Genomic DNA, 20,519 nt, shown 5'->3' on the forward strand with positions numbered 1-20,519 from the left:
TAATTAATTTTGTTAATGCTCATCTTTTCAGACGAAATGATCTACGTACCTGGCTACAAGCCAAGATATGAAATGGCCAGGAGCATCCTTTTCCTCTATTTTTGAGTTCTGCAATAAGATGAACAAAGTTATGATTAAATGTGATTTTGCCCAGCACATAGAAAACGAGAAAGAACAATGAACTTGAAAATATACCTTCTTTTCTTGAAGAAATTCTTGCACAAGTGGAAGCGTGTTCTTTGAAAGCACATAGAAACAAGGGCACTGAAACACATGCAAATCATTACAAGTTAACACTCCTTTTGAAAAGCATGGGAAGTAGTTATGCACTTTGTTTATAGTTTTTCAATTGAGCAGCATTAGATACACGATACAGTTTCTAATCAGATCCAAAATAATACAGACTTTATTCACCTTAAAAAAAGAATAGTTTATCTAGGATTATATTATATATAGAGGTGTGGCGCCGCGGCTAGGGCGACTAACTCCGTAATCTGGGGATCACGGTTCGATCCCGGGCACCGGCGGCAGATTAGCCCAGCACCATGTGACTCTGGGCAATTGCTTGCTTAATCTTCCCGAGGGCCCAGGGCCTAGAGACCCTTACGGGGGGAAACATCCTTTACGACGCAACTTTTACCACGCAGTGCCTTTACAACGCAGGTTTTTCAACGCAAGTCATTACAACGAATTGCGCTGGGGGGCGCTCTAGGATAGCTAATAGTTTAATTTACTATCCAACACCTTCCCTACTATCCACGGGGACTGGAGTTGGAATAGTAAATTAAACTATTCACTTACAAGCAGCCCCAAACGCAAGTCGTTGTAACGACTTGCGTTGAAAAACCTGCGTTGTAAAAGCATGCGTGGTAAAAGCATGCGTTGTAACAACGTACATCCCCTTACGGGTGATTGTGCGCTTTACAAATGTGCAATATATATATATATATATATATATATATATATATATGTACGGCATTAGGAGCGGTAAGGATTTATAATCAACATTACACACGAAGTTCAGCTACAACACACAAAATGATCTCTGTGCATACATTATTCAAATGTTGCTGGATTCAAATGTTGCTGGTCTTTTTAAAGGTAACGTTTTCTGTTGCTGTTAATTATCACATTTTTCTAGCCTTTCCTTTAAAAGAATAACACTGTTATAATTAGAGTTTATCTCCATGTAAAAAGCTATTAATTAATATCTCGTATGAACTGGAACCCTAATTATAGACTTTTTCCAGAAACATTAATTCACAGATTTGCTGTTTCCTGGATTGTTACAGCTGAAAATGTGTGCGGATCACTGAAATAATATCGACTACCAAAATATCGACTACCCAAAATATCGACGAGAAAATATCTACAACCAAAATATCGAGTTTGTATGTACAAACAGGTAAGTACAAAAATATCGAGTACAAAATATCGTTAACAAAAATATAGTTGTAAAAAATATCGACTTTAATAAAAACAATGTTTAATTACATTAATATAAAAAATTAATTACTAAAATATAATTAACAATACTTAAAATAACTTTTAATAATTAAATAATTAATGAAAGTAAAAAAAAAATATTTTTTAATCATATTTCTTAAAACATATATATATATAGTAACAAAATTTAATTAAATAATAGCCAATATTATTAACGTACAAATACAAAAGAGTAAAAATTACTATTTCCACTGCAAAGAGTGCAACAGTGGATATATGACGTTACAACGCAACTTTTACAACGCACTACCATTACAACGTAAGTATTGGTAAGTATATAATAATGTTTTTAAATTTAAATTATTTAAAATTATTTAAATATAATTTAATTTAATTTCATTACATTAAATTAATGTAAATTTAATTTTACTTTATTTTGACTGTACCCCTGTACCCCAAAACTGACCCTGAACCCTAAAAATACCCCTTTACCCAAAAACTAAAAACTGACCCTGAACCCTAAAAATACCCCTTTACCCAAAAACCCAAAACTGACCCTGAACCCTAAAAATACCCCTTTACCCAAAAACTAAAAACTGACCCTGAACCCTAAAAATACCCCTTTACCCAAAAACTAAAAACTGACCCTGAACCGTAAAAATACCCCTTTACCCAAAAACTAAAAACTGACCCTGAACCCTAAAAATACCCCTTTACCCAAAAACTAAAAACTGACCCTGAACCCTAAAAATACCCCTTTACCCAAAAACCCAAAACTGACCCTGAACCCTAAAAATACCCCTTTACCCAAAAACTAAAAACTGACCCTGAACCCTAAAAATACCCCTTTACCCAAAAACTAAAAACTGACCCTGAACCCTAAAAATACCCCTTTACCCAAAAACTAAAAACTGACCCTGAACCCTAAAAATACCCCTTTACCCAAAAAACCCAAAACTGACCCTGAACCCTAAAAATACCCCTTTACCCAAAAACTAAAAACTGACCCTGAACCCTAAAAATACCCCTTTACCCAAAAACTAAAAACTGACCCTGAACCCTAAAAATACCCCTTTACCCAAAAACTAAAAACTGAACCTGAACCCTAAAAATATCCCTTTACCCAAAAACTAAAAACTGACCCTGAACCCTAAAAATACCCCTTTACCCAAAAACAAAAAACTGACCCTGAACCCTAAAAATACCCCTTTACCCAAAAACTAAAAACTGACCCTGAACCCTAAAAATACCCCTTTACCCAAAAACTAATAACTGACCCTGAACCCTAAAAATACCCCTTTAATTTAACATAATTAGCAATTAATCAATTAAATTAATTACCAATTACATTTTAATTAATTAACAAATATTATTTAATTACCAATTAATTAAATATTACTACCAATTAATACATTTACATATTTAATAAATAATAATTAAATTACTTCCCACCCTATTCCCCTATAAACCCACAACCCGCTACAGGAAATACATTATTTTAATTTACATAATTAGCAATTAATAAATTAAATTAAATTAATTACCAATTAAATTTTAAATAATTAACATATAATATTTAATTACCAATTAATTAATTATTACTACCAATTAATACATTTACATATTTAATTAATTATAATTAAATTACTTCCCACCCTATTCCCCTATAAACCCACAACCCGCTACAGAATAAAATTACACAATAATTTAAAAAAAATCATTAATTAAAAATAATTATAACATAAAATGACACTTTTCACACATATTATAACATAAAAACACTATAAATAATTACATATTATATAAAAAACGATATTTTTTACTTTCGATATTATTTACAGTCGATATTACTTCACTTACCTTAACCCCTTCGATGCTCATGACGGAACGGTTCCGTCATGAGCTACGGTTGAGCTGTGCTCATGACGGAACCGTTCCGTCATGACCACGCCCGTTTTTATTAGGGCCCAGCACCGGAGGGGGAATCGCGGTCGCGCTGAAGAGGTTAAAAACAATATTTTGGCTGTCGATATTCTGTCCTGTCGATATGTTCTCCAAACGATATTTAAAACTCGATATTCTGTCCAAACGATATTTTGGAGTCGATATTATGTCTGTGCACCAATGTGTGCATGTGCAGTCGTTAAATATGCTGATGGAAGCTCAAGTTTGTTTTATTGGCATTAACATATTAGACTTGAATGTGGAAGAGTTCAGACTAGAAACCTTTTAATAACAAATGCTGGGTCAACATGGAGGTGGCCAACTTTGCATTTTGGACAAGGTGCACTAGTTGGTTTTGAATTTGTGGGCTAGGATACATTTGAAGTTACTTCCAACAAATACATTTACTTAGGTCAGACTTGAACGTGACGTTCTCTATTTTTTTTCTATCCCCCAACCTGTGCAGCTCATGCTTGATACACGTACATTGATAAAACAACCAATAAATATAGACGAAATCAATTCTATATTTTAGAAGGACATGCCCAGCCGGACAGAGGTCATTCGGGTTTACTGAATAAACAGAATTCTCAAGATAAAACAAGAATACCTTCCACAAAGCCCCTATGTGGTGCACAAGCCTGTGCCCAACACTCACGGGGTGATTACAGTTGGAGAGAACAGGAAAGGTTCAAAGGCAAAACAAGCGTTTTCTGTTTACATATGCATTGTACAGAAAATATCAAGCTTCACCGTTACAGAAAATCAAACAATCAGATATTTGTATAGGGTGCATGAGCAAGTCGACGGCGTTTCGGTTCCACTAAGGAATCACAGGAACCATCATCAGGACAAACAATTAATTTTGCCTTTTTCACTAGACCTCAATTTTGCCTAAAAAGAAAAATTAAGAGGAAAGTATACTTTATAAACAAAATACATATAAAGAAGAATTAAAGTGACTCTTTGTGCAACGTGCACATGCTCATTGGTCAAGTGGTGGGATCCTACTTTTACCAAGAGTGTAGAAGCGGTGACCTTCGTTCTTATTTTAAGGGCATGCGTCAAGGATTGCTAAATAGTGTCTATGGGGCCAAGGTGGTTGCGCAGGCAATTGAACTAAGTGCTAGTGAACTATTTCTGTAGTAGGTGTGTACTTAGCATTCGCCGATTTACGTGAGACCGCTCTCTAAGGGCAGTGGAGGAGCCGCTCTGCTTACCGAGGCAGCGCCTGTTCGGTCAAGGCACAAGTCAATGCTCAGTATAGCCCGGACCGACAGCCCTGTATAAAGAAACAATCCGCATATTAAAACGAAAGTGCTAAAACCAGTCCGAGTAACAATTAACCGGGGCACGCCATGCATGTAATCTTACCAATCTTAAGGCGGCGGTTGCCTAGTTACACAATCGTAACCGGACGACGCCAAGGCAAGCCTAAATGGAACGAACAAGCGTTTTAGAGAAGGAAAGCAGGCCATAGTAAGGAATTAAATCTTCGCCTTGCTTGCTAACTTACCGATATATTCGGTCATGGAGATGTTCCCGAGCGTGCTCGTGTGCTCGGATCAGGAAGTGAAGAAGGGGTGGGTGTATTGTGATTGGGCAGTGCGCGTGAGGTTGTGGGCATAAAAACAAACGAAGGACGTATGGTACGGAGGCCATCTTGGAGTGATGCCTAAAGTGATTATCATGCAGAGTGACTTTTGACATTACAATCTTTCTTAAAAAGGACGTTGATTATTTAACCAAATCCTCAGTTGAATAATCGTTTTGTACAGAGTCTGAAAGGTACGAAAATCAGATTAAATTAACGATGTCCACTCCTCTTGCAGGTTCAAGCCGGAATTCAAGCTATCCGTCTTCAGGGCCTGCGCAACCACCTTGGCCCCATAGATACTATTTAGCAATCCTTGACGCATGCCCTTAAAATAAGAACGAAGGTCACCGCTTCTACACTCTTGGTAAAAGTAGGATCCCACCACTTGACCAATGAGCATGTGCACGTTGCACAAAGAGTCACTTTAATTCTTCTTTATATGTATTTTGTTTATAAAGTATACTTTCCTCTTAATTTTTCTTTTTAGGCAAAATTGAGGTCTAGTGAAAAAGGCAAAATTAATTGTTTGTCCTGATGATGGTTCCTGTGATTCCTTAGTGGAACCGAAACGCCGTCGACTTGCTCATGCACCCTATACAAATATCTGATTGTTTGATTTTCTGTAACGGTGCAGCTTGATATTTTCTGTACAATGCATATGTAAACAGAAAACGCTTGTTTTGCCTTTGAACCTTTCCTGTTCTCTCCAACTGTAATCAACCCGTGAGTGTTGGGCACAGGCTTGTGCACCACATAGGGGCTTTGTGGAAGGTATTCTTGTTTTATCTTGAGAATTCTGTTTATTCAGTAAACCCGAATGACCTCTGTCCGGCTGGGCATGTCCTTCTAAAATATAGAATTGATTTCGTCTATATTTATTGGTTGTTTTATCAATCCATGCATGGGACCGTTGTTGTTTCATAAAATTGTTCCCCGAGGTCCCTGGCTGACTGAATTGGGGTCCCTTGTTGCTAAGAAAAGTAAATTGTGCGCAATCGACTGATTGCAAGGGCTTTGTCCTTTCCTCCCACTTCTCCTAAGTGGTCATTAGCTTCCCTACGTGTGCACGAGCGGCCTTTACTGCTCATCACTAAACTTTCCTTTCTATTACTGTGATGTCTGACACAGCTCCTCTATATTCACTTGAATACATTAATAAAATCTGTGCAGGACCCTCTTTATTTTCCGACCAAGAAGAAAACAATACTACAAGTAGTACCAATCTTTCTGCCGAATTAGAAAAACAAAGGAAGAAATATGTCAGATTAGAGTTGATGACCTTAATGCTTACTCAATATCTCAAATCCAATACTATCCCACTTGGCCTTCAGGTCAGAAATATCCCAGGAGTTTTCACCAACAATCCGAAGTATATATTAGGCTTTAGCAGTATAGGAACTACCTGTTCAAAGCATTGGCTGGTCCTGGGTATAGAAACTGCAGGCGAGGAACTCAAGAAACTTGAGGAGATCATCAAAGATTTGGAGAAACAAATAGCTGATGATAAAGAAATTACTGACGCAAAGGCCCTGCTTGAGAAAATTGAGAAAACAGTCTCTGAATTCCATCGTATAGAGCAAAACAAAAAAACAAATAAAGTTAAAAAAGACATTAAACTCTTTACTCTTGAACGCGCATACCCATATTTGCATAAGGATTTTTATACAAATCGTAATTTTCAGCATCACCAACAAACTCCTAGACCCTGGGGGCGTTTCAATAATAGAAACACTGTTGTCGGTTTCACCGACTCCTCAGCTGACTCATCTGATAGCTCGGATCCAGGTGAGGGAGGCAGTGGACCAGCACGTAATCAGACTCCTTTTTTATCCAGGGGCAATCCAGAACCCCAAAAGAGAGGAAGAGTCAAACAACAAAAACGATGGCACAACCCCCCAGGGGAGCGCCAGACCAGACAGAAGTTTTATCAGTGGTAACAGATAATACCAATCTGAACACTATCCCCATTTTCAATATCTCTAACCATACTCTATCCACCCATGAGCTATCCATCCTCAGCAAAGGATTATCCTTTGTCCCAACTACCTACCCCAACTTTCTGAATCTTCAATCTGAATTACTTGGCTTTTTCAGAAAATTAAGACTACGCTCATACTTTGAGCTTAATCCATCGGAAACCAAGAGTGTTACGACCCCATTCCGACCACCATCTACCTTCTCCCCTACTTCCAACATGATCTCGAAAGAAATCATAACTTTTGAAAAGGTCATTCTTAAGGAAATTTCCAATATAGAGAAGTCCCATCTCTTTATACCTTACAATATTTCTCTGGAAGAAAAGTCAGCGATTAATTCCCTCAGGAATAATAACAACTTGATTATCAAGTCAGCAGATAAAGGGGGTGGGATAGTTCTCCAGGATATTGGTAACTATAAAAATGAGCTTTTCAGGCAGATATCTAACACTGACCATTACACTAGACTGCCTTACAATCCCACTAAAGACATTCAAAAGCTTATCGAGACCATCACCATGGAAGGCTTGGAAAATGGTATTATAAGCAAACATGAATATAATTTCCTGAACATTGCTAACCCGAGAACCCCTGTTCTTTACACACTCCCCAAAATCCATAAAAGGATTGATAACCCCCCAGGGAGACCAATACTGTCCGGGTGTGGTTCAGTTCTGGAACCTCTGGGCCACTATGTTAATTTCTTCTTGAGGGATTTTGTGCCTACGACTGCTTGCTATATTAGAGATAGCATGCATATGATCAATCTGATCGAGAACCACCCCTTTGATCCTATGCATGAGACTCTATGTACATTAGACGTAGAGTCTTTATATACGAATATTCCCCAGAAAGACTCACTACTTGTAATGAAAAACATTCTAGACACTAGGATACGTCCCCATAGGGTACCCACCCTATTCATCATACAACTGCTAGAGATTTGTCTTACCCAGAATTTTTTTCTGTATGATTCAGAGTTTTACCAGCAGGTACGGGGCTGCTCCATGGGAGCCATTTTTGCACCTACCCTGGCGATTTTATACATGGATTGGCTGGAAACCCACACCATTCTGTCTACCAGTAACCCATTCCACCAGGGTATATACCTCTGGAAGCGTTATATAGACGACATCTTTTTAATTTGGGGCGGCTCCATTGAGGACTTTACAGGACTGACACATTGGCTGAATAACAATTGCAATGGCCTTACATTCACTTTGACCTACAACAAAGATAGTATCCCCTTCCTAGATCTGAACATTCAACATCAAGAAGGGATTCTATACACATCCCTATTCCGTAAGCCCACAGAAAGGAATACCCTGCTTAGCTATAAGAGCTGTCACCCGAGAGCACTAAGGGATAGCCTTCCCTACTCACAATTCCTTAGGCTCAGAAGGAATTGCTATAAGAAAGAGGACTATTTCATAGAGGCAAATACCTTATCAGAGAAGCTCAGGTTTAGAGGCTACCCTAAACGCCTAGTAAAGAACTCTATGAAGAGAGCCTGGTACTGTCCCCGCGACACTTTGCTAGAGCCCAAACAAAAAGAAACTAATGGAAAAACAGTATGTGTAACTACTTTCTCTGCCATATCTCACCGTGTAACACAATGTATAAGAAAGAACTGGCATATTCTGAATTCAGGCCCCCTAAACTGGGAGACTCCACTCTTTGCTTTTAGGAAGAGCAAAAGTCTTAAAGACCAATTGGTTAGGGCAGCTCTACCGCCTGCAACCGGGAGAAATGTTACACTACATGACCATTGGTCATTACCACCTCTGCGAGGCCATTCCAAATGTGGCTCATGTGTAGTCTGTGACTTTGCAATAGAGGGTAAAGAATTTGTGTACAAAAGTGTGAAAAATGATTTACGTACTTTTACTAACTGTAACAGTTGTAATCTTATTTATGCGATCTTTTGTCCCTGTAATTGCATATATGTTGGACAGACAAAGCAAAAAATTAAACTACGAATATCCCAGCACCGCAGCCGCATTAGGTGCAAAACCCCAAACGCTCCCTTGGTTGAACATTTTTTGAGTAAAGGACATACTGAAAATGAGATTCGCTGGACTGTCATCACACAGATCATCATACCACCAAGAGGGGGCGACCTAATTCGCATGCTCAACAGAGAGGAATTAAAGTGGATACTGAAGACGGATAGCTTGAATTCCGGCTTGAACCTGCAAGAGGAGTGGACATCGTTAATTTAATCTGATTTTCGTACCTTTCAGACTCTGTACAAAACGATTATTCAACTGAGGATTTGGTTAAATAATCAACGTCTTTTTAAGAAAGATTGTAATGTCAAAAGTCACTCTGCATGATAATCACTTTAGGCATCACTCCAAGATGGCCTCCGTACCATAAGTCCTTCGTTTGTTTTTATGCCCACAACCTCACGCGCACTGCCCAATCACAATACACCCACCCCTTCTTCACTTCCTGATCCGAGCACACGAGCACGCCAGGGAACATCTCCATGACCGAATATATCGGTAAGTTAGCAAGCAAGGCGAAGATTTAATTCCTTACTATGGCCTGCTTTCCTTCTCTAAAACGCTTGTTCGTTCCATTTAGGCTTGCCTTGGCGTCGTCCGGTTACGATTGTGTAACTAGGCAACCGCCGCCTTAAGATTGGTAAGATTACATGCATGGCGTGCCCCGGTTAATTGTTACTCGGACTGGTTTTAGCACTTTCGTTTTAATATGCGGATTGTTTCTTTATACAGGGCTGTCGGTCCGGGCTATACTGAGCATTGACTTGTGCCTTGACCGAACAGGCGCTGCCTCGGTAAGCAGAGCGGCTAAGGCTGCCCTTAGAGACCGGTCTCACGTAAATCGGCGAATGCTAAGTACACACCTACTACAGAAATAGTTCACTAGCACTACGTTCAATTGCCTGCGCAACCACCTTGGCCCCATAGACACTATTTAGCAATCCTTGACGCATGCCCTTAAAATAAGAACGAAGGTCACCGCTTCTATACACTTGGTAAAAGTAGGATCCCACCACTTGACCAATGAGCATGTGCACGTTGCACAAAGAGTCACTTTAATTCTTCTTTATATGTATTTTGTTTATAAAGTATACTTTCCTCTTAATTTTTCTTTTTAGGCAAAATTGAGGTCTAGTGAAAAAGGCAAAATTAATTGTTTGTCCTGATGATGGTTCCTGTGATTCCTTAGTGGAACCGAAACGCCGTCGACTTGCTCATGCACCCTATACAAATATCTGATTGTTTGATTTTCTGTAACGGTGCAGCTTGATATTTTCTGTACAATGCATATGTAAACAGAAAACGCTTGTTTTGCCTTTGAACCTTTCCTGTTCTCTCCAACTGTAATCACCCCGTGAGTGTTGGGCACAGGCTTGTGCACCACATAGGGGCTTTGTGGAAGGTATTCTTGTTTTATCTTGAGAATTCTGTTTATTCAGTAAACCCGAATGACCTCTGTCCGGCTGGACATGTCCTTCTAAAATATAGAATTGATTTTGTCTATATTTATTGGTTGTTTTATCAATCCATGCATGGGACCGTTGTTGTTTCATAAAATTGTTCCCCGAGGTCCCTGGCTGACTGAATTGGGGTCCCTTGTTGCTAAGAAAAGTGATACACGTACATTAGCACATTGAGTAGAATATTGAGAGTTTGTACGTGTGCTAGGGTGCTCCAAATGCAGTACCTTAGGAGAAAGATAGAAAGGAAGACAGAACAAGCTCCACATTGCTGGTGGTCATAACACAACAAATAGCACAAGCCTTGTGACTCCGTAAGCTCATAAGGAATGGACTTGTCTATGTCTAAAGCTCTAGAAGAAATATCCATTACATCTCAGACTTTCACCTCCTCAGCAAAGCTTTTATCACATAATATCCCAAACAAAAATATTGCAATACTAAATATTACTTCAAAAGTTTTGAGACCACAAACATCAACGTCACATATTTTCTCTGTAAAGTACAACAACAAATTATATATATATATATTATATGACGATATCTCCGAATCCCCTCTGCGATGCCCAGCCGGGACACAGCCAAAGGAACGAAATACAGACTCCAATTTTCGTGGATCAGCAGGTCTTTTATTTTTCAAATGTTGCCAGACGCGTTTCGAATACCTCCGTATTCTTTCTCACCCCTTCTTTCTGTGATGTATACGGCCTGTCCAGTCGGGAAGCCATCCCGCCGCTTTTGCTGCGGCTCCTGTATGCTCGTAAACCCGAGCCTGACTTGGAACAGAGGGGGCCTAAGCCTCAGGTATATATTGGCAGCACTTCAGCGGACCTAAAGCGCTTTACCTACAAAGGAACAATTGTTTTTATTTCACTTGTGCTTGGAACTTTAGCGGCAGTATGCAAATACCCACTTGGTTTTGAACGGGACTGGGAGCTTGGCTTTTACAAAATTGACTACTTTAACCATAAAGCCTTTGTGACGCCTATGTGGGCGGGGCTCAGATACGCAATAAAACATGGTCCCTAACTTCTTTCGCAGTGTCCGCGCACTTGTGAAACGTGAATTGCCAGTGACCAAGGGTACAAGATACTTAAAACGCGTTTGGCTGTAACAAGAAGCGTGGAAGGCACAATGAGTCTGCAGCCGCCTGGGGCATTTGTGCTGAGACCCCTCTGTGTGTGATGGCTTCATTTGGGGCAACCCTTCTTTCTGTGATGTATACGGCCTGTCCAGCCAGGAAGCCGCCCCGCCGCTTTTGCTGCAGATCCTGCATGCTCGTAAACCAGAGCCTGACTTGGAACAGAGGAGGCCTAAGCCTCAGGTATATATTGGCAGCACTTCAGCGAACCTAAAGCGCTTTACCTACAAAGGAACAATTGTTTTTATTTCACTTGTGCTTGGAACTTTAGCGGCAGTATGCAAATACCCACTGGGGTTTGAACGGGACTGGGAGCTTGGCTTTTACAAAATGGACTACTTTAACCATAAAGCCTTTGTGACGCCTATGTGGGCGGGGCTCAGATACGCAATAAAACATGGTCCCTAACTTCTTTTGCAGTGTCCGCGCACTTGTGAAATGTGAATTGCCAGTGACCAAGGGTACAAGATACTTGAAACGCGTTTGGCTGTAACAAGAAGCGTGGAAGGTACAATGAGTCTGCAGCCACCTGGGGCATTTGTGCTGATACCCCTCTGTGTGTGATGGCTTCATTTGGGGCAACCCTTCTTTCTCTTCCAGGGGATCCTCATCAATAGTCATAAGCATTAGAATATTCCCGCCCATGCGCGGGACCCCGGAAACAATATATTATATGTGCCCCACATATATATAGACATATATATATACATATATATATATAAATATAAAAATAAGCAATTGCAGCCAAATAAAACAACAGAGCTGTAATATGTTGTGAAGAATTTCCACCATACAGTGTATTTTGTATTAGAAACATGAGAAACAACACCAATGCTTGTTTAGAAACTGTTTTAATGCTTAAAAAACAGTAGAAATTCTCATAACACACTGTAAACATATACAGCTCCCAGGCTGCATTGCAAATCCCCAGTCTAAAAAGACTGAAAAGCTAACCTGTAGCTGAATGTACTAAAACTGACGCTGTGCCTTTAAGGCACCTCTGCCCCTAGCTTCCCATCATGCCTCAGGGGTTACAGTTAGGTCAGTTGTTCTTTCCGGCACCTTCAGGAAGGACCCTGGATACTCAGCTCCACATTTTTCTGCCTTTTTCAGTCAGAAAATCTTCAAAAGAACAATTTTTTGATTTACTTTGACTTTTCAAATCAGAGTCAAGTAAATAACTGCTTAGCAGTCAATTTTTTGTGAGGTTTTCCTGTCAGGATGCCCTCATTATTTGATGATTGCCCTTCTTGTGGCCACAAGAAGGCAAAAACTGACTCTCATGAGGTCTGTATTTTATGCTTGCCAGAGGATCATGATCCTAAAGACTGTTCCCATTGTAAAAATCTGTCTGACAGAACTCTTAAAGACAGAGAGAGGAACAGGCTCTATGGTCTGGCCCAGAGATCCATGAGAGGAAGATCTACGGAGAGGAAGAGTTCAAAGAGACCCAAACTCCCTCCAAAGGCAAGTCAGAGCGTCCATCAACCTCAGCACCGGGCTCGGCGCTGAAAAAACGACATCTGATGGACAGTTCGAGAGAAAAAGCTCCGTCGACGTCGAGATCGGCGTCGATGAGGAAATCGTCGTCGAAAAGAAGTTCGCCGTCGTCGAAGAAGGCTCCGCCGTCGTCAACTAGGCGACGATCGGCGTCGAGAGAAGCCACGAGATCGCCGTCGACGAGAAGATCGACGTCAGGACATAAGTCAACTCCGCCGCCGTCAACCAGGCGACGGTCGGCATCGAGAGACAGGTCACACTCGCCGTCGTCTCGACGTCGACAGGCTTCGAAGAGTGTGACACCTCCGCCGACGTCTCCACGGAGGCGCTCGGCGTCGAGGAGCAAGAGCCCCCTCGGACGATCGTCGTCGAGGAAGGGATCATCGAAGGCACGTCGGCGCTCGACGTCGAGGATGTCCGATCCTCCGCCGTCGCCACATGCCAGGTCGAGATTGCCATCTCCGTCGCCGACAGATCCACGTCGGTCGACGTCGAGAGGTCCGTCGACGGCAGGGCAACGCCGTTCGACGTCGAGACCTTCGTCGACGGCAGGGCAACGCCGTTCGACGTCGAGACCTTCGTCGACGGCAGGGCAACGCCGTTCGACGTCGAGGGAGAAGACTCCGCCGTCGGCACATCATCGCCGATCGACGTCGAGGGACCACAGGTCAACGTCGAAGCATTCAACGCCGAAGGTTGTCACCCCGTCGACGCCGCAGAGGCGTTCGACGTCGAGGGAAAGGCTTTTGAGACGTCCTCCAACACCGGTGAGACGGAGATCTCCTTCGGTGCCTTCGACAGTCCTAGTGACACAATCTGCTTCACTCCATTCCTCCTCAAGTGCCTCGGGTTCAACGGGGTCATCTTCTAGGAGTAGGAGTCCGGTACAAAAGAGTCCCCAGCGGGGGTACACTTCACATATAAGACTCTCGCCAAGATGGTATGCTCCTTTGAGTAATTGGAAGGATTCTAAGGCACCAGAGAGACTTCAAAGGTACTTGAGTCCAGCCCACAGGTCCTCTCTTCAGCAAGCAGAAGAGGCAGATGGACAGAGTCCTGCCATTCACCGATCACGCTCACGAGAGAGAGGAGCGGACAGGTCGCATGCCCCTAGGGTCTCCCGATCGCCAAGGAGGGAGCAACCCAGATCTCGAACACCGAGAAAGGAGGTACGGACTGAGAGATCGAGATCTCCAGTACATCAGAAGGTATCACGTTCTCCTCGAAGGGAGGAACGACCTAGGAGATCACCGGTGAGGAAGGAGCATTTTCACCACAGGAGGAGAAGGACTCCATCATCCTCCCCTCCATCTTCACCTGGATCTTCTAAAAGGGATTACTCTCCAACGCTGGCAGACAGCCCTCGCTCAAGAGCTTCCCCTCTTGACGACGTCAACACATATCTGGACGTCTTGCAAAGGGGTGCTCACAAACTGAATATAGAGATGACCACTCCAGAGGTGTCCACTACTGTGATTTTTGAGACCCTTCATCACAAATCATATACACGGCCGTTGCTCTCATTAGTTCCAGGAATAATGGACCCAATCAAAGAGGTTTTCCTCACGCCAGCGACGATCAGGGCAGTACCGGCACGTATCCAGAAAAAATATAGGCCGGCCGACTCAGATCCTATCTTTGTTAAAGGTGAGCCTGCGGCGGACTCAGTTATTGTAGCCTCAGCTAAGAAGAATCACACAGTCGCTCCTTCTTCGTCAGTTCCTCCTGACAAAGACAGCAAGACGCAAGATTTTTGGGGACGCAAGGTATGCAGCGCAGCAGCTTCATCCCTGAAAGTCTCTAGTGCATCAGCCCTTCTGGGAAGGTACGATAGGGCCCTATGGGACTCCATGGAACGATTCAAAGGGAAATTGCCCAAGGAGGACCAGAAGGACTTTGAGGAGACAGTGACGGAGGGCTGTTTGGTGGCAAACCAAATGATTAGTTCATCAGCAGATAACGCCCTTCTAGCTGGACATAACTACTCACATGGGATATGTGCGAGGAGATCCTCTTGGCTGCGTTTAACTGGGCTCAAACCAGATGCACAGCAGCGCATCCTCAATCTGCCTTTTTCCGGATCTTCACTCTTCGGGGAGCATGCCGATCAGGAAATGGCCCGTATGAAGACTGAGTTAGACACAGTAAAGGCAGTAGGTCTGGAAAAACAGAAAGCACCGTTCAAACGACGCTTCAAGACCAACAAAAACCGGGGAGGCCAACAGAGGGTTCAAACCCCTCAATGGTCTCAAAACAAGCCACAAGGAAAGCCACAATACAGAGGTGGAAGGTCGAGCAGAGGTAGAGGCGGACATCATCAGTCCTCTACCACACCTAGAGGAGGCAAGGCCTGAGCAGTGGCTTCCTCTGACACCGTTACCCACTCCAGTGGGAGGAAGTGCTGCACAACATCTGGCAGAGTGGGTCAGCATCACAAAAGATCGGTGGGTGCTGAATATACTGCGCAATGGATATGCGCTACGTTTCAGGAAGAAACCACAACCGACTCCTCCAAAAAAGTCTCGCTCGTACCAACTAGAGCTCCTCAAAAGGGAAGTGAGCGTCCTCTTAAAGAAAAACGCAATCGAAGAGGTACCCCTATCCCAAAGGGGGAAAGGAGTGTACTCAAGATATTTCCTTGTCCCCAAAAAAGACCAAGAAGGAAAATTCAGACCGATTTTGGATCTTCGACTCCTCAACAAAGTGGTGGTCAAAGAGAAGTTTCGCATGTTGGCACTCCACCAAATATGTCCTCATCTACAAATCGGAGATTGGATGTGTTCGGTGGATTTACAAGACGCGTACTTCCACATTCCTATTACACCAGGTCATCGAAAGTACTTGAGGTTCCTGGTAGGGTCCAAGCATTACCAGTTCAAAGTGCTTCCTTTCGGACTCAAATCCGCACCACGGGTCTTCACCAAGTGCATGGCAGTGGTAGCGGCGTGTCTACACAAAAAAGGTCTCTTTGTGTACCCATATCTAGACGACTGGCTCCTGAAGAGTTCGTCACCTCGTCAAGCCACCAAAGACTGTCACCTGTGTCTCCAACAGCTACACAGGCTCGGCCTCCATGTGAACTCAGAAAAATCGATCCTGCAGCCCACGCAAACTATCCACTATCTGGGAGCAGTTCTAGACACAAAGTTGGGAAGAGCGTTTCCTTCGCAAGAGAGACTATCTTCCATGGGACAAAAATGCAAAAAGTTACTTCAGGTTCCTCGTCCAAAGGTGCGAGACGTAGCGTCTCTGTTGGGCTCCATGGCGTCCTGCATCTTCCTAATACCGAACGCCAGGTTGAGGATGCGGCCTCTACAAGAGTCTGTGGAGGATCAGTGGGACCAAGCGACTGGAGATTGGGAGGATCGAATCATCCTGTCTCAAGCAGCACTGACCTCAATACAGTGGAGGACTCGCCCTCGGAATGTCCTGCAGGGAGTCCCTTTTCAGCAACCTCTTCCTTCGCTGTCTGTGGTAACGGACGCATCTCTAGAAGGCTGGGGTGCTCACATGGGTCATCTTCAGATTCAGGGTCGCTGGTCGACCAACCTTCAGACATACCACATCAACATGCTGGAGCTTCGAGCAGTTCATCTGGCGCTCAAAGCGTTCTTTCCAGCAATAACAACGGACAAAGTCCTGGTTTAGACGGACAACACTACAACTATGTTCTATCTGAACAAGCAGGGAGGAACTCGATCTCGTCCTCTGTCTCTGGAGGCCCAGACAATCTGGCACTGGCTTCTGGCTCGGGGACTGTCGGTGGTGGCAGTACACCTTCCAGGCGAGCTAAACACAAAAGCAGACGCACTCAGCAGGCACTTCGAAGATCAGCCAGACTGGGTGCTAAACGACGAAGTGGTCGAAGAACTCTTCCGTTGCTGGGGTCGTCCAGACATAGACTTATTTGCGGACGACGAAAACGCCAAATGCCACGCCTTCGCGTCCAGGTTCCACCGGCCAGGGACGCAAGGGAACGCTCTCCTGCTGGAGTGGACAGGAATGTTCGCTTATGCTTTTCCCCCTCTGGCACTGATTCCGAAGGTGGTGGCCAAGCTCATCAGATCGAGCATGGACATGATCCTAATTGCTCCGGATTGGCCGCGACAATGGTGGTATCCAGATCTTTTACATCTGTCGCTGTGTCCACACAGACGTCTGCCGTGCAGGCCAGACCTGCTGAGCAAGATGGACGGGAGGATCCTGCATCCCAATCTCCCGTCGCTGAACCTGACTGCATGGCTCCTGAGGTCTTGCAATATGGACACTTAAATCTGCCTCCGGAATGTATGAATATTTTAAGAGAGGCAAAGAGACCTTCCACAAGGACGTCTTATGCGTTCAAGTGGAAAAGATTTTTCATTTGGTGTAAGGACCATGGCTTTGATCCCACCAAAGGACAAGAAGAGGTAGTCCTGCCATACCTCCTATACTTAGCGACATCAGGGTTGAAATACGCTTCTATTAGGGTTCATTTATCCGCCATAGTAGCGTACAGAAAATCACCTACACAAACATCGTTTTTTCAGGTCCCAGTAGTGAAGGATTTCCTTCAGGGATTAAAGAAGGTCTATCCAGCTGTGAGAAATCCTTCTCCTCCCTGGGAGTTGAACCTGGTTCTCTCCAGACTGATGTCTACACCGTTTGAGCCTATACACAAGGCCTCCTTGCAACATCTCACTTGGAAGGCGGCCTTCTTGGTGGCAATAACCTCTGCGAGCAGGGTTAGCGAGATACAAGCACTCTGCACCAAGGAACCTCACACTGTGTTTCACCACAACAGAGTGGTAATGAGGGCTCACCCATCTTTCCTTCCAAAGGTGGTTTCGGATTTTCATATAAATCAAACCATTACCCTTCCTTCTTTCTTTCCTAACCCATCAACCCCAGCTGAGAGGTCGTTGCACTCGTTAGATCTTAAACGGGTGCTAAAGTTTTACCTAGAAAGAACGAAGGACACCAGAAAGACAGACCAACTCTTTGTCAATTATGGTGCAATGAGGACCGGGTTTGCAGCAGCCAAAAGATCCATCTCCAGATGGATTGTCTCTTGTATTAAACTAGCATACCAACTGGCTGGCAAACCTTTGTTGCAATCACCCAAAGCTCCTTCCACTAGAGGGAAAGCAGCCACAATAGCTTTTTTGCATGACATTCCTATGTCAGAAATATGCAAGGCTGCGACATGGAAATCAGTCCATACCTTTACAAGGCATTATTGCCTAGAGTCTGATTCCAGAGCGGATTCTCAAGTAGGGCAAGCCTCCTTGAGAAACCTTTTTGGGTAGAATAAGGCCTATTCTTGGGCCTACGGATATGAATGTTATCTGTTGATTCCTTTGCCCGCAGGGATGAGGTGAGGCTCGCTACTCTATTCTAATGCTTATGACTATTGATGAGGATCCCCTGGAAGAGAAGGATTAGTTACTTACCTGTAATCCTAGTTCTCTTCCAGGGGTATCCTCATCAAAGTCATAAGCAACCCTGCCGCCTCCCCGGGCAAAGGACTTTGTTTATTACATAGGAGATGTTTTTAACCTGTTATTACCATGGTTTGGTTTTCAGTCTCCGAAAAGAACAACTGACCTAACTGTAACCCCTGAGGCATGATGGGAAGCTAGGGGCAGAGGTGCCTTAAAGGCACAGCGTCAGTTTTAGTACATTCAGCTACAGGTTAGCTTTTCAGTCTTTTTAGACTGGGGATTTGCAATGCAGCCTGGGAGCTGTATATGTTTACAGTGTGTTATGAGAATTTCTACTGTTTTTTAAGCATTAAAACAGTTTCTAAACAAGCATTGGTGTTGTTTCTCATGTTTCTAATGCAAAATACACTGTATGGTGGAAATTCTTCACAACATATTACAGCTCTGTTGTTTTATTTGGCTGCAATTGCTTATTTTTATATATATATATATATGTATATATATATATATATGTCTATATATATGTGGGGCACATATAATATATTGTTTCCGGGGTCCCGTGCATGGGCGGGAATATTCTAATGCTTATGACTTTGATGAGGATACCCCTAGAAGAGAACTAGGATTACAGGTAAGTAACTAATCCTTCTGTGATGTATACGGCCTGTCCAGGCAGGAAGCCGTCCCGCCGCATTTGCTGCGGATCCTGCATTCTCGTAAACCCGAGCCTGACTTGGAACAGAGGGGGCCTAAGCCTCAGGTATATATTGGCAGCACTTCAACGAACCTAAAGCGTTTTATCTACAAACGAACAATTGTTTTTATTTCACTTGTGCTTGGAACTTTAGCGGCAGTATGCAAATACCCACTGGGGTTTGAACGGGACTGGGAGCTTGGCTTTTACAAAATGGACTACTTTAACCATAAAGCCTTTGTGACGCCTATGTGGGCGGGGGCCCAGATACGCAATAAAACAGGGTCCCTAACTTCTTTTGCAGTGTCCGCGCACTTGTGAAACGTGACTTGCCAGTGACCAAGGGTACAAGGTATTTGAAACGCATTTGGCTGTAACAAGAAGCGTGGAAGGCACAATGAGTCTACAGCCGCCTGGGGTATTTGTGCTGATACCCCTCTGTGTGTGATGGCTTCATTTGGGGCAACCCTTCTTTCTGTGATATATATATACAGGGAGCTTGCTTTAGAGTCAGTCGTATGGAGAAGATTAGTATCAGTTCTGCATGCCTTGCCTGAGCAGCCTATTAATGTCCATGGGCTGCCATTCATATCAGGCACGTTGTTTGGAATTGCCCACTGGCTGAATATGTGCCTCTTAACTGAGGGGTATGGAATTTAATAAACTATCTACTTGTCCATGGGGCAGGTTGTTTCATAAACCTACCTGTCCTGTAACAAATTCCACTGGTCTTTTTGGTGCCATGTAGTGCGGCAACAAATTATGGCAGCAAATTCACTATATAAGAGCTCTGATAATAGCCTCTCTAATTATGCCAGAGATCATACCATGGTAGGGTCTGAATACTAGCAGTTCCCTTATTTTGTCACCTTCCCACAAATCTACATACTGGGGCTGGAAGTAGCGGTAAGCAATAGTTCCCCCTGGTGAGAATGCTCTTTTGAGTCTGTGCTAAGCTACTAACTTGCTTGTTTTATGGGTTTTCATCAGCTTTTCTCAATTTTTTCCCCATAATCGAGAAAGGTTGGAAATATACTCCTGACAAGAGCAGAAGTAACACTTTTTCCAGGTTTGGGGAAAAAGTGGTTGGTGGGAAAGTTAACTTGTTACTGCACAACATATTTTCACATGAGGAAATCTACACATGGTTATTTGAAAGTGCTAAAATACCGTTAACAAATATTTACTAGGGGTATGGTTTCCTGACCTACTTTTGTACATTTTTGTGAATTCATGAAAGTCGTAAATCTACACTACTGCAAGAACATGTACCATGGGAGCAATTTTGTGACTTTAAGAATTAGGCCCCTTTTTAGGTTTGGAATTTTT

The 20,519-nt window shown here is 43.1% G+C and overlaps 1 protein-coding gene across 2 annotated transcripts in view; it reads right to left on the bottom strand.

The window, feature by feature from the left end:
• Positions 1–20,519, bottom strand: part of LOC144822631 (uncharacterized) — a 205,935-nt gene that overhangs the window by 82,812 nt on the left and 102,604 nt on the right. For both annotated transcript variants that reach the window (XM_078680372.1, XM_078680371.1), the window contains 2 exons: positions 196–264; positions 50–108 (listed from right to left, as the gene is read on the bottom strand). In XM_078680372.1, the coding sequence (XP_078536498.1) occupies positions 50–108; positions 196–264 (128 nt within the window). The remainder of the gene's footprint in view (positions 1–49; positions 109–195; positions 265–20,519) is intronic.

The sequence above is a fragment of the Lissotriton helveticus genome, chromosome 3_1 (genome assembly GCF_964261635.1).
Source record: "Lissotriton helveticus chromosome 3_1, aLisHel1.1, whole genome shotgun sequence".
Taxonomy (NCBI): Eukaryota; Metazoa; Chordata; class Amphibia; order Caudata; family Salamandridae; genus Lissotriton; species Lissotriton helveticus.